Raw genomic sequence first — 21,752 nt, 5'->3', positions numbered from 1 at the left:
AACAAAGAGACATACATCCCATTCCAGCCGGAGGGAGAACGAACAGACCAGAGAATTAAGAGACTAGACGAAAAAGAGAAATCAAGAGAGTGGTGATTAATTACGCGTGTCAGAAGAGAGAGGGGGCAGAATAATACACCTGCAAATGGGGCGTGAAACAAGGGAAGTAAATGAGGGGTAAAATAGTGGGTTTAAAACCCATCGATTTTAAGTTAATCGTCCATCAAACACTGAGTGGGCTTTTTAAGCCCACCCAACCCAATTCAAAACCCCATCAAACACCCCTTAAGAAATAAAATCGCTAGATTTCAAATCTTCTCATAAATGATGTTTTCCTCCAATTTTTTCTTTCTAATTTACTAATCTCGTCAGGTAAATTTATCTCCAATTAATTTTAACATAAAATCAGAAAGCATAATTTTTTTTTTTAAAAAAAACAACGAATAAATTTAGCTAGGGATGTATATAGGTTGGATTGGATTGAATGATTTTTTGGACCAACTTGAATGGGTTGGCAACCAAATAATCCGAATAAGGTCTCCAATCCAATCCTTAAAATTCAGTTTTAGTTGTCGGATTATTTATTTATATTTATTTTCTTTTTTATTACATTTTTTATTAACTTAAAATACTTAAATTTGTGTACAACACATACTAATAATTAAAATTTCATAAATTTCAAATATTAAATATCAAAATCCAAGATATTTATTACAAAATTAATACAAACATCATAAAAATATATATGAGTTATAATAATAATAATAGAAATTTGAGTTGGGTTAGATGAACCCAAATTTTTAAAAGAAAAATCCGAACCCAACTCAACCAAAAAAAAATTTAATCCAATCCAAAATTAAAACTACCTCAATCCAACTCTTAATATCACCCTGTTGCCTTTTGCGTTTAATTCTTCGAATTGTGTCCTCGAAACACCCTAAGTTTAGCCTCTAAAAAAATCCTAGCAACTCTTGAGTATTTTCGGCCGTACTATTTACCATACTTTATCCTCAAGCAAGCACACCGTAACCGATGATTGAGGGGTATTTCCGAGATTTCATATATTGCGACAGTGCATCAATTTTGACCCAATCATCCCTAGTCTCCCAGCGCTCAAAGTATTTCTTCCTTCCCTAATAACCCCGCACGGCCACAACTCATTCAAACCTGAAGCCAAATTTCGCCAGAAAAAGAACATTTCTTTGCTCGACGTTTCCTTCACATCTCGCAGCCATGGATGCCGTTGATTCCGTCGTTGATCCTCTCAGAGAGTTCGCCAAGGACAGCGTTCGTCTCGTTAAGAGATGTCATAAACCCGATCGCAAGGGTATGTTTCTTGCTTACACATTCTATTGCATAGATCTGCTTTAATCGATGTCTTAGATTTTTCTCTTCCCTTTCAATTTGTCTTAATTCAACGTTTTGCTGGTGTAGAATTCACCAAGGTCGCCGTTCGTACCGCTATCGGCTTCGTTGTGATGGGATTTGTAGGGTTCTTTGTCAAGCTAATCTTCATTCCGATCAACAACATCATCGTCGGATCTGGTTAGATTAGGTATGCTTTCAATCCAATAGATCTTCTATCTTTTCTTTTTCGATCTGGCGCGTATTTGTTCTGCATAGCATCCTGGTCACGTTATTCAATATTTTTGCAATTACGGAATGGATCGATAATTTCTTCTTAAATTTGTTTGATGCACGCGCATGCAATATCTACCTATTCTTATGACTTTGTATATTCATGCATGATTGATTCACACGATTGAAGATCGTACGACTAGCATGGATGCTCATTTATATCATAATGTTTCTAAAATTCAAGACGTTCTAGCTGTGGATTTACGTTTATTTCCTTCCAAGATGACTTTGATTGCGATGCGATTGTTAATCATTATGAAACATTATTGTAGAAGCACTTTGTTAGCTAACTCCTACCCTTCTATCGTGAACGAGTAAATTTTTGCGAGTGAAGATATTCAGATGATGTGGTTCTAATATTCAAGGCTAGTTTGTATACCCCCTTTCTTCTTTGTGAGTAAAATTATAGATTTTGTATTTTTCTAAATGCCCTAGATAGTTGCTTCTTGCCTTCAACGTCTTTGAACCTTAATTAACACCTTAATAAGTGTTTAGTTTGGCATGCTTTTCGGAGAAACTTAGGAATGAATTATTGCACTGGCCAGCAATTACATATCTGTTATCTAGATTATGAATTGGTTTGTGCATAGTTAGCATTTTCTCTACTCGCTCATCTCTTAGTGTGCATGCACATTCAATCGCACTCAACATATGAATGCCCATTAGGCAGCCAGAAAAAAGAGCATTAGAATGAGAAGTTAGAGAATAAACAGTTAGGAGGTGAATGCTGTATTTTGTAATGGCACCTCAATACAATCGTGAAACCTGATCCTACAGACTCCTGCTTGCAAATCAAATGCTCCTTTAGAGTACATAGTTTCTTTGAGGGGGAAAAACTAGCAGGCGAGAGTTCCTTGTGGTGAATTTAGAATTTCTTTTTATGCCTTCCGTTAAGTATTTCTTTCTAGTCCATAGTTTGCATCTCTACTCCATTATTTTGGGTCTATCAGTTCCACTTAATTTGTCAAGTTACGATTGCTGATTGATATTCCTCACCTTAGCTATTCTTGCTTTCCTTCAGCAACATTCATTCAATTATGTTCATGAAAGTGGTTACTGGTTTTATTTTAAAATAAGTGTACAGTCATTAAAGTGATTAAACCCATAGAAGTCAATTTATGGTGTTCTTGTTGATGCTTGCTAGGGTAGAAATGTGTATACCTTTGTTTAATACCACGATACCCCGACTATTTCTTTTCCCTTCCTGCCACTGCACCTGATTCACAAGCGAGTTGAATATTGTCAAAAGCTTACATTAGTTAATTTATACCCTAATTTGTGTTTGCCAATGGATTTTCAGGTCACATGAAGTACGTAGGTGATGGCGGCTGGTGTTTACATTTAGTGCAACCTGTGTTCATTGAGGAATACTTAGCATTTAGAACTTTTAAATCCGCGTGCGTAAATTGAGTAAACCCCAGGATATATGGAAAATTTTCTTGTCGTATTGATGAACTCATCTATTTATATTTGAATGTTAACATGTTCTTTTTGTCAAATATTCGTTCTTGAATTTTGTTGTTTAAGAAGTGTTTATATTCATGTTTATCACATACTGTTAAATGTCAATCACCGTTTAGTAGGAGGAAGATCGAAATTCTTCGAGTTCATAAATTATTTTGTTTCGAAAGCTGAGTTTTCTTAAAATGGACTCACCTTGGTAACCAAGTTGAAAAGCAATTGTTTTGGATGCCATGTTTTCAGAATTCACAGTGTTAAATTTTATTATCAGGACTGAGACAGTGACATGCTATATTTAAAAATATTTTCACGGTTTTATCATCTAAAACAATTCTCTGATCTCTAGAGAGGAATTGTATATAGTAGGGGACTATGTGGCTGTGGCTGTGGCTCTGTTCTTGCATCATGTCATTCTGTCAGGATTTTAAAATTTTGGTTATAACAAAGAAGGATATACACTGATAATAAAATAAATAACCGATGTGCTCAAAGTAATATATCAAGTTTATAAAGTCATTTTGCGTATATTATCTGTACGAAACATCAAACCTCAATCCAATCTCCATAGCAATACGACCTAGTCTGAGTCTCCCTTTGATCCAAATGCTATACCCTTCTGCAATTCCATCTAGATTGAAGTGCAAGAAAATCTTTTTTTTTTTTTTTCATTTTTTTAAACCATGGATCGCAGTTGGGGAGCAGCATTAGGACAAGGAGTGAAATGCTTTGGGCGACTTTCTCTTGTAATGCTTTTTAAAAATCTAGTTGTATGGAACAAATTCAAGCTTAGGAAAATACGCATATTGTTCTTGATTTAGGAGGAACAAGATCAAATATCAGAGAAATAGAATTATCTAATTTGATTTGAATTTACAGAGGACTTTTTCGCATGATGGAGGCCTGATCGATTTGAAACTGATATACCCACTGATTTTCAAACCTGATAAGCTCTCCCTTCCAGTATGTATCTCAAGTGTTTGATAAATTAACCAGTGGAAATTCCATTGAAAGTAGTCGTATTAAGCAGCATCTGATGTGGGCTGCTGGTCATTTTTACAAAAACAAGAAACCCCATCAGATGTGAGCTGATATTTCAGCTGCTATAGTTGTTGACATTGACTGCACTAACAGCAAAAAATGTCTTGGAATAGACAGCCATAAGGGTGAAGAAGAATCTTCCCACCAAGATATTTGTTATGAATGGCCAACATTTGGGTATAATTCTTCAATGGGGGGCTAGATGAAAATGCATATATCTTGAAAACCTGTCAAGTGAGTCTCATATTTTCCTAATATGACGACAACTATGCAAATATTTGTGCGATTCTTTCTTCTTGTGACACAAGGAAGAACCCAAAAGAACGAATGCAGTTCGTGCTTTGTTGGGCATGATCATGCCTTATCTAAAGCTTTTCTTGCCAGTAATTCCAAGTGACGAAGGATATGATAGCTAGCCAAGGGTGATAGGAGGTCAGTGAAATATGCTGTATCATCTGCTGCAGTGGTGAGTGATCATTCCATCCTTTTTCATTAAGCTCGTTTGATGATGTTTTTTAAAATAATCCTTATAAATGCTACTTCCGCAGTTTCACTTATTGGTTTCTTTATTTTGTTATTTTTCGGAAATGTTTCAAAATCCCAGCCAAGTTTTGAATATATATGTATATATATCTAGTTCTTAAGAACTTGTTTTTGTTTTCGAAATTTGGCTAAGAACTTAAATGTTTACTGAGGAAAGATGAAAACCATGGTAAAGAAATTGTGAGAAAACAAGTATAATTTTTTAAAGCTAAAAACAAAACATTACATGATTATCAAACAAAGCTTAAGTTGATGATTTTAGAATGTCTCGACCCAATGCCCTAGATGTAACAATTTCAAGAATTCATTTTACTCAACACTAAGGTGTGCTTAGAATACATTTTCAAGTGTTTAATATAAAAAATAAGTCATTTTGAAAGAAATTGGAGTGTTTGACAACCACTCAAAATAGTTTTGCAAGTGTATTTTAATCAATTTTTATCAAATGTTTAAATAAAAATGAGTTATTTGAAAATTACTTTTTTTCTCAAGTCAATCCAAACGGGACTCTAAATATGAATATTTTGAATCAATTTAGGTAGAATTTTCGACTTCTAGGCCTTTGAAGAGTTATTGGTGCTTCTATCATCAATCTCATGGATTCAGCATTCTACAAAGAGTTGGAAGAACATCAAATGTTGCACACGCAATTAGGAAAAACAATAACATTAAACAGAACAACCAAGATGATAGTTCATTTGTATGTTAAGTGAAGCCTCAAGGCTCAAACTTAGCTTAATGACATTGTTTTTGCTTGCCATTTGAATTCTGATTGTGGTTTTCTCTCATGCCATCATACTACTTCAGTTCCAAGAATCAGTGTTGAAATACGTTGAATTAGCCCTAAGGGCATTTTTTGTAATTTATGTTATGTTTGCTAAATTATGATTTCACCTCATTCTATTTATATATGAGGTTGGGTCTATTGTAGGTATGACATTAAATAATAAGTTCTTTTCTACCGTGGTTTTTCTTCCCTGAATTAGGGTTTTCCACGTAAACTCCTTGTGTCGTCTTCTTTTCTTCTATTTCAATATGGTATCAGAGTAAGGTGATGAAACCCTAGCCCCGATAGAAGAAACTCAGTCATCAAACTTGATAGGTGAAGGTACGCTGACTGATAAGGTTGTGATTCAAGCAGCGGTTGACCGCTATCTCCGAACCATCATCCCAGGTGGCTCAGCCGAACAGATTCAGCCGGCGAGCCGAACAGCAGGTGGTGGGCTTGCTCCAGCCGGTGCGACGATTAGCTTCCAGACTTAGCCGTTCTAGCCGAACACCATCGAGGAAGGTCACGCTCTCCAGCCGGCGCACGCGAGCGCGTCACAATCGATCGGACCCTCGACTTCGCACGCAACTGTCTCAACTTCGCACGTCCTCCAGCCGGCGCACGCGATCGATTTACAGCCGATTGGTACCTCGGCGTCGCACAGAATCGAATCTGCACTAGACGGTCGTGGGTTTGCTCCAGCTGCCGGGTCGGGTCAAATCGGTACGATTTCTTCAACCTCGCAGCCAGTCGCCGAGCCTTCTGTCCGTTACCCACCATCACAGCCGTCTGGGAGCAGCGCCGGTCACGGGTTGCCGAACTTTGCCACTGGTGGACTTCCGGCAGTAGCTTCTTCACAGTACCATGGTGGATAGCTTCTTCCTTATGTGTATCCAGTTCAGCTTCAGTTTCGAATGGGTGATTTCATTGAAGAAAATCCCATGGTTTTTAGACAGAAAAATTCCAGATCTGAATCTCATGGGGAACTCCAACAACAATTGGTTAGTCTCCAGCAACAGATGGCCGCCCTTGGAGCTAAATTGAATGGCCATGATTCTTTCCCAATGTATTCAGAAAATCCGGTATCAATATTTCCTACTCTTCCAACTTCTAATTTTTTATCTGGAACAATTGGAAATTCTGCACGAATGATCACGGGAGAGAAGTTGAATGGGCAAAATTAATTCTCTTGGTCCCAAACAATTAAAATGGTTCTTGAGGGACGCCATAAGTTTGGATATTTGACTGGAGAGATACCACGACCAAATCCTGGGGATCCTCAAGTGTGTGTCTGGAAGGCAGAGGATTCTTTGCTCCGCTAAATGTTAATCAGTAGCATGGAACCACAAATCGGGAAACCTTTATTCTATTCAGCCACTGCCCGAGATATTTGGGATGCAGTCCGACGGTTATATTCGAGGTGTCAGAACGCATCCCGTCTGTATACTCTACGTAAACCGGTTCACGAATGCAAACAAGGAAGCATGGATGTAACGTCATACTTCATCAAGATGTCGTTGTTATGGCAAGAAATGGATCTGTGTCGGGAGATCATCTGGAATTGCCCACAAGATGAAATTCAATACTCCAAGATAGAAGAGGTTGAGCGTGTGTATGATTTTCTTGCCGGATTGCACCCCAAATTTGATATAGTTCGTAGTCGAATACTAGGGTAGAAACCAATTCCGTCTCTCATAGAGGTCTGTTCAGAGGTTAGATTGGAAGAAGATAGATCGAGTGCAATGAACGGGCCAGGTGTTACCACTGTAGAGTCAACTGCCTTCAGGGTAAAGTCCGCTGGAGCTGATGGTGACAAGCAGAATAGTAAAACACCCCCAGTATGTGAGCATTGCAAAAAACAGTGGCACACGAAGGATCAGGGATGGAAATTGCATGGTCACCCTCCAAATGGTAAACGTCGCCCTCCGAATGACAAGTCGAAATTTGGGCGTGCTCTAGTGGGTGAATCAGTTGAAGGGGCTGCACAACCTCAGACATAACCTTCAGTGACCAATCCTGGTGATTCAGGTACAATAGGGATCAAAACAGTTGCTCAATCAGGTAACCCTCAATCTTTTAGTTTCTTTGTTGAAGGGAATGAGTTATGGATTCTAGATTCAGGAGCGACCGATCACTTGACTGGCTCATCCGACCAGTTTCTCTCATACTATCCAAGTGCTGGAAATGAGAGGATTTGGATTGTGGATGGGTCCTTCGCTCCTGTTGCTGGAAAAGGCAGACTGTCACTATTTCAGGGATTAACTCTGCAAAATGTCTTACATGTGCCCAAAATTTCTTACAACTTATTATCAATAAGCATAATAACAAAAGATTTGAACTGTAGAGTTGTCTTCTCACCAGATACTGCTTTGTTTCAGGACTGCTTTGTTTCACCTGGTCCACAATGATGTTTGGGGTCCCTCAAACATCTCTACCCTGTCTGGAAATGGTGGTTTGTAACTTTCATCGATGACCATACCCGACTTACATGGGTATATCTCCTTGCTGATAAGTCCGAGGTTCTATCTACCTTCAAACAGTTCTATACCACTATATTAACACAGTTCAACACAAAGATTGTCATTCTTCGGAGTGACAATGGTCGTGAGTTTGTCAACCACACCTTCCAGGAATTCCTAGTGTCAAAAGGGATCATCCATCAAAACTCGTGTGCATATACTCCACAAAAAAATGGGGTGGCTGAACGAAAAAATCGCCATCTCATTGAAGTTGCTCGTTTCTTGATAATTTCAGTGTCTCTCCCTTCGTACCTGTGGGGAGATGCGGTTCTTACCGCAGCTCATCTAATTAATAGAATGCCTTCACGAGTTCTAAAGTTTCAAACCCCTCTTGAGTGCTTCAAAGAGTCCTATCAGTCTACCCGTCTTATTCCTGAGGTTCCTCTTTGTGTGTTTGGGTGTACAGCCTTTGTTCATACTCATGGTCCACACCGGACTAAGTTTGCTCCACGAGCTAAAAAATGTGCGTTTTTCAGGTATCCCCTTCATCAGCGAGGCTATAAATGCTTTTATCCATCTTCCAGAAAATATTTTGTCATTATGGATGTCACGTTCCTTGAAGATAAACCATTCTTTCCCGTTAGTCATCTTCAGGGGGAGACCACGAATGAAGAGACTAACAGTTCCACGTACTCCATACCTATTAGCCTCAATCTTGAGCCTAGTCCTAATATTCCTGAACCTGAGCCTAGCCCCAATGTTCCTGGACCTAGTCTACCTAGTCTTGAACCTAACTCTGCTCCTGTTGTTCCCAGCCTACCTAGTCTTGAACCTAACTCTCCTCCCGTTGTTCCCGTGTCGGTTCTTCCTACTAGACAAGTGTCCTAGATAACATACTATAGGAAGAATCTTAGAAAGGAAATTCAGGAAACCTCTGGTGTTCCATCGAAAAGTGTCCAAGCGTCGAAACCAGCTCAGGTTCAAGATCCCATTGTTTCAAAGGAGAGTCTTGAAGAAAAGTCTGGGAACATAAAAAATGATGAAATGAGCTCAGAGAAGGTTGAAACTTCAGGAGGTAATGAGGTGCTGAAAGATCCTCAAGAAGATGCAGAATTGTCTCAAAAGTTTGATACTGAAGAGGGACAGACGAAAACTGACAACTATGATACCACTCTGGATATGCCAATCCCTCTGAGAAAGGGAACCAGGTCATGTACAAAATACCCTTTGCATAGTTTTCTGACCTATAATAACTTATCTCCTGGTTTTAAGGCTTTTACTACTCAGCTGGATGCTCTAGCAATACCTACCAGTGTACATGCGGCCATAGAAGTTCCCGAGTGGAAAGCAGCAATAATGGAGGAAATGAGAGCTCTTGAGGCAAATAAGACTTGGGAGTTAGTAGCTCTCCCTAGAGGTCACAAAACAGTTGGTTGCAAATGGGTGTTCACAGTGAAGTATAAGTTTGACGGAACACTCGAAAGGTATAAAGCCAGGTTAGTTGCTAAAGGGTTCACTTAGACGTATGGGATTGATTATTCAGAAACTTTTTCCCTAGTGGCTAAGTTAAACATGATTCGTGTTCTTCTGTCTGTTGTCGTAAATAAAGATTGGCCCCTACATCAACTAGATGTAAAGAACACATTCCTAAATGGTGAGTTGGAAGAGGAAGTTTATATGAGTCCACCTCCAGGTTTCGAAGCTAAGTTTGGGAATCATGTTTGCAAACTCAGGAAGTCTTTATATGGGTTGAAGTAGTTCTCTAGGGCATGGTTTGACAGGTTCACCGTGTTTGTTAAGTCCCAAAGGTTTGTTCAGGGGCATTCTGATCATACCTTGTTTACCAAAAAAATCACCCGTAGGAAAGATTGCTGTGTTGGTAGTGTATGTTGATGACATCATCCTATCAGGGTATGACACGGCAGAAATTGCTAAGCTAAAACAAAGGATGGCAGGTGAATTTGAAATCAAGGATCTTGGTAGTTTAAGGTATTTTCTAGGGATGGAAGTGGCAAGATCAAAAGCAGGAATATCTGTATCTCAGCGGAAGTACACTCTGGACTTGTTAAGGAAACATGAATGACTGGATGCAAACCTATTGACGCTTCTATTGAGGTCAATAGCAAACTGAAAAGTATTTCGGAAGGAGTTCCTGTGAATAAGGAGAGGTATCAACGCTTAGTAGGAAAACTGATTTACTTGTCTCATATTAGGCCCGACATCTCCTATGCTGTGAGTGTAGTAAGTCAGTTCATACAGAGTCCATATGAGGAGCACATGGAAGCTGTGACTCAAATTTTGAGATATCTAAAGTCCACCCCTGGGAAGGGCTTGGTGTTTAGGAAACATGACACACGGAGCATCGAGGCATATACTGACTCAGATTGGGCCGGATCTGTGACTGATAAAAGGTCAACCTCAGGGTACTGTACCTTTGTATGGGGAAATTTGGTAACTTGGCGGAGTAAAAAACAGGGTGTAGTGGCTAGAAGTAGTGCTGAGGCAGAGTATAGAGCTATGAATCTGAGAGTGTGTGAAGAAATCTGGTTGCAGAAAGTTTTATCTGATCTTCACGAGAGTAGTCCGGGGCCCATGAAGTTGTATTATGATAATAAGGCTTCCATCAGTATTGCGAATAATCCCGTGCAACATGATAGAACCAAACATGTAGAAATTGATAGGCACTTTATTAAAGAAAAGTTAGACCGCGGAGCTATTTGTATTCCCTATGTACCTTCAGTTCAACAGATTGCAGATGTTTTTACGAAAGAGTTATCGAGATAGACGTTTGAAGCTTGTATTAGCAAGTTGGGTCTTACCGATATCTATGCCCCAACTTGAGGGGGAGTGTTGAAATACGTTGAATTAGCCCTAAGGGCATTTTTGTAATTTATGCTATATTTGCTAAATTAGGGTTTCACCTCATTCTATTTATATCTGAGGTTGGGTCTATTGTAGGTATGACATTAAATAATAAGTTCTTTTCTACCATGGTTTTTCTTCCCTGAATTAGGGTTTTCCACGTAAACTCCTTGTGTCGTCTTCTTTTCTTCTATTTCAATAATCAGCCCAAATTTATTTAGCATATATATCAAGGAAATTTTAATCTTTTACAGGTCATGAGGTGGTACATGCCATAGAATGGATATTACAATCAAGCTAAACATATTCTTCAGCATGGTCATATAACAAACTGCTAATCATTCAGCTGCTTGGGATGATGCCATTGTAGTATCAAAGGATTTCTTCCTGATTAAAAGACAAATAATCCTCGAGGGACTTGCATGTGTATTATCAAGACTACATAACACAAAGTCAGGCCTGTGTAGAAGAGGGTTTAACCGTTCCCCACCAACAACAAACGCAGTTGCGTCCAGAAGGACATGCCAGGAGTTTCGATGAGCCTCAGAAACCCAATGCATCGAGTATCGAGTCCCATTTACGTCAGCTGGATAAGAAAATAACCCCTTTGGACTGTGCTTGCACTTCCTTCTGAAGTACTGACTAAGTTGAGATCCTTTAATCCTCAAATCCAACCAAGTTTCTGGTGCTTCTATCACTTTGGATTCCTTGAAACTAGCAAACTCTTTAATGCAATCATGTTCTTCTCTTATAACTGTCATGTAGTAGTTTCCTCTAAAAAATGGATAAGCTTCTCCTACTAGCATCATGGCCTGCCTGTAGCTTGGAGTGAACAGAACAAGATACTCTTCATCAGGCAATCCACAGTGCTTTAGAACTTTGTTTTGAGCTTGAATTTCTGGAATGGAGATGAAACTTCCTGGAAAGGAAGACTTCTTGTTGAGAATGTCTAACAATCTTGAAGGTTCCAGTTGTGTACCCTCCAAGTTAGGGAGATTGCTTCCAAAGGATAGCGTCGAAGGCTCTCTCGGAATATTTCTTGGCGACTTTCGCCAATCATCAGCCATGATTTGATCTGTTGGCTCTTCATTGATGCAAAGGCAAGAGAGATCTATCTTTTCTCCATCTAAGCCTGCATACTGTGGGTACTTGGCCAATACATATTGTTCTACATATTGCCTTTCTGCTGGTGTTATAGGACCTGACCATCTGAGATCAAGGCCAGTGATTGTCGAAATCGCCTCGGCTATGATATGAGGAGGTATCATAGTAAGTGCTTTCTGTATAGAGCCCAAAATTCAGCCAAAATAAAGCAAATACAATCTCAGCTTCAAAGGATAGAGGTAAACGAAGTTAACTTTTCTTTTGGACAGAATATTTACCTTGACTCCCATACTACTTGGCCTGAAAACATCTGTAGATGACTTGGCTTCTGAAGCATTATTAGATTCTTGACTTTCACCTTCCATGAAGGCCTAGTTCCTCGTAAAAAGTACAACCATCAGAATTTTGAGTCTTTTGAAACTATGAACAATGAGTCAAATGAGAGAGAGAGATATATAGGAAGGGGTTGAAACTAGAAATCCATACCTGAGATTCAACAAACAAACTAAACTGTTCTCCAATGTTCTTCCTCAAACCAGATTGTTATTCTATCTTCTTCCCCACTCTGTTTATTTTCTTTGAAACCCACCTCAATATTGAAATTTATTTCCTTTTCAGGTTGATGATCATCTCTTCAGAAGATAGCAAAAACAGAGAAAATAAACCATCAGGCTACAAGAGAAACACTCTCACAAAGGTTATTGCTTGACCCTAAAAAAAAAGAACAGCTTTTGCTTGCAGTAGGGGAGCAGAACATCTATGAAATGACAGATTCCATGGCAGAGATGATAGAAAAAAAGGGAGAAATAGGTAGCAATTAAACAAGTCAAACTGAGAAAGACCTGCTGTACATATATAATTGGCTTTTAAATAAATTAATAAAGCCCACTAGGAACAAAAAAAAAATTATTTGGAGTTTGAGAAGACTTAGCCAAATTCATTCAGGCATTTGTTTTACTTGGAGACGTGGATCTGAACGAGACATTCAAGGAAAATTCAAGCCAAGATAAAGTAGAAAATAACCAGACAATTTTACATATTGAGGTTTATAACATCAGTACTCTAAAAACTCTCTGCAAAATGTTAATTGCTTTATTTCAACAAATAAATGGTAATATATTAAGAATTTTGAGTATTTAAAAACAAGATTAATTGTTATGGTATAAATTTAAATGGACTGAATATAAAAAAAAAAAAAAAAAAGTTTTCTGCCAATTTTGTTTGATTCTCCACTCTTACAATAGAGGGAAACAAAACAGTTCTCTTCTATGAAAAACGTCCACAAATGGCAATAACCCACAAATTATCTATTGTGTATTTGAAATTTGAGAATGGAAACAGGTAATTTGAAAATATTTTGGATCACAAGTGAAGTTTAAGAATGAGATTTGATCTGTTTTTAAAATTAGGGTTTAACAAAGTGAAGTTTGAGTGATTAAACCTCTAACCTCTTAATAGAGAGTACATACCAAACTTAGTTAAAATATTCTCAAAGTGGTAGTTTGAATCAACTTATTTATTCACATGCATCGATGAGAAGAGAAGCATATTAGAAACTTTGTACCAAAAACAAGACAATGTTGCAAATTATCAAAAGAACTGTATGTTTAGAAGTAATTTTAAGATCGTCAAAATCATTTATCTTTATTAAACTCGTTTTAGAACACGCTTTTATGTTTTAATCATTCAAAATTAATTATTAAATTCAACACTTATAAATGTAGTTTTCATATCATCAAAATTAGTTTTGAAAGATTAAAAACACGTTTCGTAGTTATTTTGAAAATGACAAAAATGATCATAAACAATTTTGAATCACTTCCAAACATGTCTAAACCATCACCATTAGATATTTTTGTATAATTGTGGAGAGAGAATATGCCATTGTGAGATGCTCAAACAAACATATTGCAAACAGACAATCGTCATATGATAATATTAAAATCCGCCTAAAAGTTTTTACACCTGCAAATTGACATTAAATATTAGCTATTAATTGATTGAAGACTTGGTCCAGGACAAAATCTGGGTTTCCATTGCTGGTTCTTTTCTTTTTCTACGACTATTATTTATAATACCAAAAAAAAAAAGGCTGTTCTTCATTAAACAGCTCACTGTTAATGTTGTTGATGTTCTAATTTAATTTTCTTTTCCCCTTTGCGTCACTTTTCAAATGGCTCTTTATCGTTAAATCTTTTGCTTTGGTGCTTTCCAGGAAGCTTCCCCTTGAAAATGACTACTAAACTCGAATTTCAGCCATTGTTTAGTTCCTAACTTCGCTTTGAGTAAGCATTTCTGCAAATAATTCATCAGTTAATAGAGTCGGTGTAAATTGTGTCGAGGCTAGTTTTTGTATACTTGTACTGAAGTTTATCATTATCACAGAATTAAAAGTTGAAACTTTCTGGCTTTTTTTTTGCCTTACCTTCACCCTCTTCCTCAGCTTACCGTCTCCGTGATGCCGATCGTCTTTCTTTTTCAACAGGGTCGGTGAACAGTTGGAAAAGAGCGACTGATGATCCATTCCTTGGCTATTTTAGACAAAATGTGCATCAGAATTCAGTAAAATGAAGATCAATTTCCAGCCTTCCATTCCAGGGTTTGAATTCATCATATTTTTGGTAGTCATTTTGAAGAATGAACGGCAAAGTATTTCCACCTTTGACAAGAAGAGCACAGAGGAGAACAACAAAGTTTGAGAAAGTCAAAATGGAAGAGAATGACCCAGCAACTACTGGAAAACCACCTTCAACTCTACTCATGACCACCAAACGGGCTTAAAAGATGACAGATGTCTCAATGAAACCCCAAGTCACCATCTGAAATCAATGATTGAAATGACCAACCTCCTTGAAATTTATACCCTTTTGAGGCTCTGCAGTAGCCACTTTTGATTCCTCAAATGCAAGGTTGTAACCACAACAATTAGCACAGCCGAATTGATAAATACAAAAAGGCAATGCTTTGGGAACAAGCAAAAGCATTTCTTATTCCACACTCAAAGTGGGGATTAGGCAGAACAACTTGCACCTAGCAACCCTACCAGTGCCTCTCTAATAAGAATAAGATGGTGGCTCTGATGCGGCTGAAAGCGAACAACAGTAGAACAAAATGCCTCCCGAATTGGTGGATTGCCACTCACTTGTGCCATCAGAATCGCTTTCTCCCCCCAGTATCTCACCCTCACAGCAGTCATATCCATCAGTAAGCTTCAGAAACAGTAGAGGAAGCAAAAGCATGAGTTTTACAAGAAACAAAATCCTACCTGTTCTCGTCTTGATTCTGTCTAGTCTGTCCATTCTCAGACTCGTTAGGATTGCACTTACCACATCTTATACTTCTCCACTTCTAGCAATTGCATTGCCTCCAAAGCTTCAACGCCCATTATCAGGGTTCTCAGAAAATCATAGAACCTCTGCAAATGAAGCCGCTATTTCAGAGACGGAATTCAAGCTTCTTTCAAATCTGATTGGTGAAAAGGCACCCTGCAATCTCCTCTTCTTTGGGATCGAACCACAGTACCTTAACCTCTCAGCAGTCAATGACGGTGGAAAGAATGTTTTTCTTGAGGATGATCCCTACAAACTGAGCACATTCAGAGTCGACTCAAATCACACACGAATGTACAAAATTGATTATAAGTTTCATGCAGAAAAAGCTTACAAGTTATTAAAGCAAGCAAGAGGAAACAAATCATGTGCACCAGACTCAGGGCTCAGGAATTCATCTAAGTGCAAACTTGCCTTGACAGATCTTCCAAAAGAAGTTTATGAAGTCAAATGGGATGTGGTGGTCGTGGATGGACCAAGGGGAGATAGTCCTCATGCACCAGGAAGAATGGCAACAATTTACAGTGCTGCTATCATGGCAAGAGAAGGGAACACCACTGATGTAGTTGTACATGATACAGACCGTATGATCGAAAGGTGGTATTCTTGGGAGTTCCTTTGTGATGAAAACTTGATTTCCTCCAAAGGGAAGCTCTGGATTTTCAGGATTAGAAATGAGAAAAATTCATCCAGATTCTGCCCTGACAAACGCATTGTGGTCCAACGATGAGATCACTTTTCTGGTCAGATGAAGTACAGAGAAACATGATTGCAATCAGTCCCTGGGCACCTTCTTGGCAGTAACTGGAAAAAGATGGACAGAAGATATGGAACTGCTGCTTGGCCACTGCAAAAGTAGAACATGGATATTTTGAAGAATCAAATTCCAGTTACTGTCAGAAGAACACAAATTTTCCTTGATTTGTTTGGCATAGTAATTATACAGCGTAGATCAAACCCCGGCCAAATACAAGTTGGTCAGGCATTTGGGGAAAAATGTTCTAAAAAAGTACTTAAATAGTACACAAGGAAGTTATAATATGATAACTTGCATACATAAGATCAAGATTTAACACGCGGCTTGCCCAACCAGCATTGCTGAAGAAAACCAAAAGGCTGTCATCAAGCTACATATTAAAGAAATATAAACTTGTTTCAGTTCACAACTTCGGTAGCAGCAGATATAAGGAGCCAGTGTTGTAGCAATAGGGAACGAAAAACATGGCCTTTAACAGTGTGGTCAAACCCTGTTTTGCAATTAAATTCAATAGTGAATGCCCAGAGTGATTAATCAGTGATCCAACAAAAGCTAATCCTCTGTACGATGTTGATGAAGTGATGTTGGTTAAGAAAAATCCTGTTCTCAAGTACCACTGATATCTCAGGAAATTCTTATATCGGATATCTTAGAGAAAATTAAAGTCATGTTTACTACAACAAATTTGAACTATTGCCGATAAACTAATGAAGATATGGAATATCAGTCAGCCTTTGAAGTTTCCAAAAAACGCCAAGCCTAATTGTGTCTCCAAACCAAACTTTGACGAGGATTGTGCACGTACAGTAATTCTCCAGATGAGAAGCTCTTGAAAATCGTTGTCTTATATACTCGTGTGGTTGGCAGTATCATCCTCATTCTCCCGATCTCTTCGCTGCAAGAACAAAGATAAATCAGTCTAGAAAGCAATCCAAGTCACTCTAACAAAAGTAAAATATGCATTATTGCAACAAGTCCCTGCATGGTAAAACATATCATAGATTAATTGAAACGTGGCTTGTTAGCCGTCAGTAACCATAACCCCCCCCCCACCCCACTACTACACACACACACACACAAAGGAAAGAAAAAAGAAAACGAAACACGCAAAGTACAAACTGGCACCAATTAAAAGTCGCATGCAGAAAAAAACCAGAGATATTGAAGATACAAGAAGGGAGTAGCTAAGAACCTGCGTTTGTATTCAAGATGCAAGAAGAGAGATATTCAACCTCCTTTTTCTTTTCTTCGTGTTTTTGTTCCTTCTTGTTTAGAAATGTATTGATCCATAATTATATGGGGAAAATTTCACTTTTTAGGTATTCTCTTGCTTCCTTCCTCTAGTCACCATTTTAGTCTCAAGAAAAGCAGAGAGATACTGAGAGACTGACTGAGACCAATCCTAGGATACCTTTGTGTTAAACTTTTACTCATACTTCAAATGTATAACCACTTGATGGTTTAAGTACCTTGAAAATAGAGTGCTCAAAACATCACCTTTAAAATATTGACACGCATTGGAACTTCCCACTACCTTATTGCATCATCAAAACTAGGACCAGTTGGGAAATACATGGTAAAAAATAAAATAACATATTATGAACATAAAGATATGAATATGAAGGAAACTTTAACAGTAGAACAAAAATGTATTATAATGATATATATAATTTGAAATATCATAACTGCATCAAATTTGATGAAAATGGGGCTCACCATCCGTTTGCTAATGTATGGCTGAATATTGACATTTGTTTCAGGTGAATTTTCAACCATCAGCAATTTTGATTTCTCCTTCTCAAATTCTTTTCTAGATTCTTTACGGCTACCAGATTGCCATACCCTACCAAAATTAGGAAGCCAATTCTTGTCACCATAGCCTTGGACAATTTCTCCTCTCTTCTCCATTTCCAGCTCCATTTTTCTTTTTTCTGCCCATGCAGCTCCTACCCGTTTGGGGTTCAGTTTCTTGGACTTTGCAGATTCATTCAAAGAAACACCACCCCCAACCACTGGGCTTATTTGAACCTTAAACCCACTATCTTCAGGGTTTTCAAGCCAAGGAGGCAGCATACCAGAATGAACATTTCCTCCAGAATCTCCAAAAACAATATTAGAAATCCGAGTGAGGGTCTGGAAACCTGAAGAGAGATAGAAAAGAGATGGAAAACACACCACCACTATACAGTTCAGAATTTAAATGAAGATATATTCAGAGTGTGAAATGAGCATAATTTTGATCGTATCCAATTTTCCTTTTTAGGAGAAATATCCTTAAGACTATGTGAATCAGTTGAGTAACATTACAATGAGAATAAGATTTCATAAAATTCCATACCCTCAGGATGGCTTACTTCGTTCACAGTTCTTTCATTCTGATGCGTCTCGTACATCTATATCAAGTTGGTTATGCATTTACCAGAAATGTCAATACAAAAGAAATTATGCATTATGAAAAAGTAACATACTCGTGAAGAAAGAAAAGATATAATTTCATCTGGACTATGAAGATGTTATCTAGGAACAAAGAGTTGATTGTCAGAGTTCCATTTATTATAATAACAGTATGTCAATTTTTTTTTACCAGAAATGTCGATACAAAAGAAATTATGCATCATGAAAAAGTAACATACTCATGAAGAAAGAACAGATATAATTTCAACTGGATTATGAAGATGTTATCTAGGAACAAAGAGTTGATAGTCAGAGTTCCATTTATAACAATGACAGTATGTCAATTTTTTTTTTTTTACCAGAAATGTCGATACAAAAGAATTTATGTATTATGAACAAGTAACATACTCGTGAAGAAAGAAAAGACATAATTTCAACTGGACTATGAAGATGTTATCTAGGAACAAAGAGTTGATTGTGAGAGTTCCATTTATAACAATAACAGTCATGGCACCCCATCCAATGAAACCTGTGGGCCTCTATAAATGTTGGCGTGTGAAATTGACAAGATAAAGAACCCAGAAGATAACTTTTTTAAAAAACACACACACACACACACTCTTCAGTTATAGCAAGCACCACCAGCTTCCACCGCCTCCATACCAAAAAATATTGAAGGCCTTCTAGTACTAAAATAGCGCTACTTCACAGGAAATACAAAACTCCAATGCTCCAGTAGAAGAGAAATAACCAAACTTACCCCCTGACCACTGGAATGACCATTAGCAGTGCATGTTCTACCACTATCCAGATGGTAATGCTTGTTGTCCTCGCTAACTGAATCACAGTCAATACAGCACGAGTGTGTTACACGTTTGTACACCATTCCGAAACTTCAACGACTGATAAGAAATCAAAGACAAAAGGTGAAATATAAAGGGACAGCTTACATGTTAAATTCTTTGAGCTCCATACATGTGCACCAGAACATGAGCCAGCATGCAAAGAAACAGCGGTGTCATGTGGAAATGAGACCAAATTTGAAACATCCGAGGATCCTGAATGGGATGAATTGGATACCTGATACTCATTTGTATAACTGTGTAAAGGCAAAACACTAATTGACGAACTAGATTCAACAGAGTGGATATTATTATTCCCAAAATTATCAAAATTTCCATATTGGACTTGATTGTGGATATCATTTGTAGGTCCAGGACTGGATGAAGCAGATATGCTTTGTACTTTGCACTTCTTCTCCCACTGTCATCGACAAACATTGATTTAAATTAATAGCCCAATCACAGTAGAAATGAACTTCTGTTTCTCGTTGTTGTTAAACCACGTGAGAAAGAAGAAATCATGGTTACCTTAGCTACATCAGCTTCCAAGAGTCTATAACTATCCAGGCGTTGCACATCACCACCACACTTCCAGAAGAAATGCTTTAAATTCTTCAGATGATCCGCACTGGCCAGGTGTTTAATTGCATTGCTACTGTTACAAAATCTTAGAACATGAGATAATGAAAGTAAAACATGAAGGATGCATTGCATACATTTCTTTATATTAGAAACAGAGATATATACATGAAGAATAACTACACTGCACTAGAGAAGGAAAAGAAGGCAATATAGTATCAAGTCTAGAAGTCAGCCAACAGAACTTGAAAAATCCTCCCCACTAAACGTCAATTCTAAACGGAGAGCAATTGCAAGAATGTCATTCTTAAAAACCCAAAGTAAGATACACAAAATCCTGAAGCTCTCAAACTATACCTTCAAAAAAGTTTACAGACATATTACACTAAAGTCTAATGGCTTTACTAAATATAGTCAAAGGGTCTTTGTGAAAATCGTACTGCATACTTTGCTCATTGAGAACTAAAATCCTTTGGGTTCAACACCATCCAAAGCTTCTTATGGAGTCCCTGGATGTAGAGGAAGGAACCACAAAAATTTTGGTGGTTCAGGAAGAAACCACCCGCACCTTATCGATCACATCTATTTTACAGTTACCTCTTAGTTTAAGCTTAACAACGTGTTTTGTTGTTTTGAAATTACTCTTTTACAGAATTGTGTACTAATTGGAGGGATTTTCTTTAACCCCATTAGCTTTGATCATGGCTTTCCTTACATCAACCGTAATTAGCATATAAGCTAATAGGGTTGATTCCAAAATTTCCCAGCAACCACACCCATAAATTGTAATTATTTCAAGAAACAAGGAAGTATGAATAGCCAGCGGATTAATACCATGCGAAGGAACTATCATTCTCATTGACTTGAACATCGCAAAAGATGCACCAGAACCGATTGTGAGAAGAATACTCGGGCGAGAGGGGAAAAGGGGTCTTGAGAAAAAAGCGAACGTCGGACAGCTTGATCTCGAACCGAGATAGAAAAGCAGAAAGAGATTTTTTGTGGTTGGGAAAATACTTATGGCGCTGCCCTTGGTCGTGGTTTAGCTTGCAGACGAAGCAGTATTCGTACGCGCTCTTCTTCTCTTTTTTCTTCATATTACGCATTGATCGTTGTTCACGTCTCACGATGGCGACTCTGAAACAAGGATTTCAATCGGCCTCTTCGGGAGCTTGTAGTGATCCCATGGATGGGCAGTAATTTGTCGGAAGGAACGGGTACTGAAATTTGGCTTTCGCGGGAAACTAAGGCTGTGAGACGACGACCGAGGATCCAGACGGTCCGTTTCTTGCTTCCTGCACGATTAGGATTTACGGGATTAATTGGGAAAATGGGGTGGTTTTCACATTATTTAGGAAAAAAGGGTCAAATCTTGTCTTTATCTTATTGCAAACCAATCCAAACTGAATGCGAAGAGACCTTTCAAATTTTTTTTTTAAATATATATATATATATAAAAGGAATTTGCGTCGAGATGTATTCATTTCATTAAATTAAAAGAAAATTCTATTCGATTTTGTTTTTTTGAGTAGACACCCAGCCATTTTTAATTCATCCCTAAAATTAATAATAAGATTTTTAATTAATTCCTATAGCATAAATTTTACAAATGAAAGTTTTATTATATGTAAAATTAACCATCTCATTAATCTCGTTTTTTATAATGATAATAATGTTACTATTTTAATTTGATATACATAATAATCTTACTTTGATTAAAATTGAGGTTTATTTGATTAATTTAATATATTCAATATTAATTTTAGTAATGCTTGAGTTGTTTAATTCCAAATCATTGTTGTTGTATTGTATATATAAAAAAATAATATTCAAGATTTATAAGGTTTGTACTTTATTCCAAAAATATTTTTTTCATATATATACATTTTTTTTAAAACGGTCATAGTTAATATTTATGAAATTTGTACTTTGTTCAAAAAATAATCTTAAAACTTTTTAAAACTCCACTAATATTTT

General features: G+C 37.5%; 5 protein-coding genes and 1 pseudogene across 9 annotated transcripts; 4 read left to right on the top strand and 2 right to left on the bottom strand.

Moving 5' to 3' along the window:
- The first annotated feature begins 1,114 nt into the window (after positions 1-1,114).
- LOC120082648 (secE/sec61-gamma protein transport protein) lies at positions 1,115-3,137 on the top strand. The gene is made up of 3 exons (XM_039037902.2): positions 1,115-1,327; positions 1,435-1,555; positions 2,939-3,137. Exons 1-2 carry the CDS (start codon positions 1,234-1,236, stop codon positions 1,548-1,550), a joined length of 210 nt encoding a protein of 69 aa, XP_038893830.1. The 5' UTR covers positions 1,115-1,233; the 3' UTR covers positions 1,551-1,555; positions 2,939-3,137.
- A 3,634-nt stretch (positions 3,138-6,771) lies between these two features.
- Positions 6,772-7,125, top strand: LOC150034612 (uncharacterized). The gene has a single exon (XM_090316796.1). The coding sequence runs from the start codon at positions 6,772-6,774 to the stop codon at positions 7,123-7,125; it is 354 nt and encodes a 117-aa protein (XP_090172922.1).
- Positions 7,126-9,987: 2,862 nt separating this feature from the next.
- On the top strand, positions 9,988-10,692 carry LOC120084061 (secreted RxLR effector protein 161 pseudogene; annotated as a pseudogene).
- A 261-nt stretch (positions 10,693-10,953) lies between these two features.
- On the bottom strand, positions 10,954-13,641 carry LOC120083465 (uncharacterized). Its single transcript, XM_039039233.2, has 3 exons — positions 12,361-13,641; positions 12,153-12,245; positions 10,954-12,050 (listed from the first exon to the last, which is right to left on the bottom strand). Exons 2-3 carry the CDS (start codon positions 12,237-12,239, stop codon positions 11,109-11,111), a joined length of 1,029 nt encoding a protein of 342 aa, XP_038895161.2. The 5' UTR covers positions 12,240-12,245; positions 12,361-13,641; the 3' UTR covers positions 10,954-11,108.
- A 1,344-nt stretch (positions 13,642-14,985) lies between these two features.
- On the top strand, positions 14,986-16,276 carry LOC120084060 (glucuronoxylan 4-O-methyltransferase-like protein (DUF579)). Its single transcript, XM_039039962.2, has one exon. The coding sequence runs from the start codon at positions 14,986-14,988 to the stop codon at positions 15,931-15,933; it is 948 nt and encodes a 315-aa protein (XP_038895890.1). The 3' UTR covers positions 15,934-16,276.
- A 306-nt stretch (positions 16,277-16,582) lies between these two features.
- Positions 16,583-21,125, bottom strand: LOC120082934 (coiled coil protein). 5 transcript variants are annotated; one of them, XR_016531364.1, is made up of 9 exons: positions 20,610-21,125; positions 19,725-19,851; positions 19,305-19,617; positions 19,115-19,191; positions 18,299-18,353; positions 17,677-18,101; positions 17,430-17,512; positions 17,153-17,350; positions 16,583-16,855 (listed from the first exon to the last, which is right to left on the bottom strand). XR_016531364.1 is itself a non-coding variant. In XM_039038365.2 (7 exons), exons 1-7 carry the CDS (start codon positions 20,879-20,881, stop codon positions 16,805-16,807), a joined length of 1,317 nt encoding a protein of 438 aa, XP_038894293.1. In that variant the 5' UTR covers positions 20,882-21,125; the 3' UTR covers positions 16,583-16,804. The 5 variants fall into 5 exon arrangements, 2 of the variants coding, with proteins under 2 accessions (XP_038894293.1, XP_038894289.1); XR_016531365.1 differs by having other exon boundaries at positions 17,458-17,512; XR_016531363.1 differs by having other exon boundaries at positions 17,153-17,512.
- Positions 21,126-21,752: the final 627 nt, after the last annotated feature.

The sequence above is a fragment of the Benincasa hispida genome, chromosome 8 (genome assembly GCF_027475165.1).
Source record: "Benincasa hispida cultivar pf3 chromosome 8, pf3_genome.v1.1, whole genome shotgun sequence".
NCBI lineage: Eukaryota > Viridiplantae > Streptophyta > Magnoliopsida > Cucurbitales > Cucurbitaceae > Benincasa > Benincasa hispida.
The sequence above is the reverse complement of the archived record's forward strand: the minus strand, read 5'-3'. Positions and strand labels throughout refer to the sequence as shown.

Coding starts and splice junctions, on each gene's coding strand:
- LOC120082648 (XM_039037902.2), top strand. CDS start 1,234: ATGGATGCCGTTGATTCCGTCGTTGATCCTCTCAGAGAGTTCGCCAAG. Junction 1,328..1,434: donor TCATAAACCCGATCGCAAGG/GTATGTTTCTTG, acceptor TTGCTGGTGTAG/AATTCACCAAGGTCGCCGTT.
- LOC150034612 (XM_090316796.1), top strand. CDS start 6,772: ATGTTAATCAGTAGCATGGAACCACAAATCGGGAAACCTTTATTCTAT.
- LOC120082934 (XM_039038361.2), bottom strand. CDS start 20,881: ATGCGTAATATGAAGAAAAAAGAGAAGAAGAGCGCGTACGAATACTGC. Junction 18,102..18,298: donor CGAAGTAAGCCATCCTGAGG/GTATGGAATTTT, acceptor ATCTCTCTTCAG/GTTTCCAGACCCTCACTCGG. Junction 16,856..17,676: donor CATACATTAGCAAACGGATG/GTGAGCCCCATT, acceptor TTGTTCTTGCAG/CGAAGAGATCGGGAGAATGA.
- LOC120083465 (XM_039039233.2), bottom strand. CDS start 12,239: ATGGAAGGTGAAAGTCAAGAATCTAATAATGCTTCAGAAGCCAAGTCA. Junction 12,051..12,152: donor CAAGTAGTATGGGAGTCAAG/GTAAATATTCTG, acceptor GGCTCTATACAG/AAAGCACTTACTATGATACC.
- LOC120084060 (XM_039039962.2), top strand. CDS start 14,986: ATGCCTCCCGAATTGGTGGATTGCCACTCACTTGTGCCATCAGAATCG.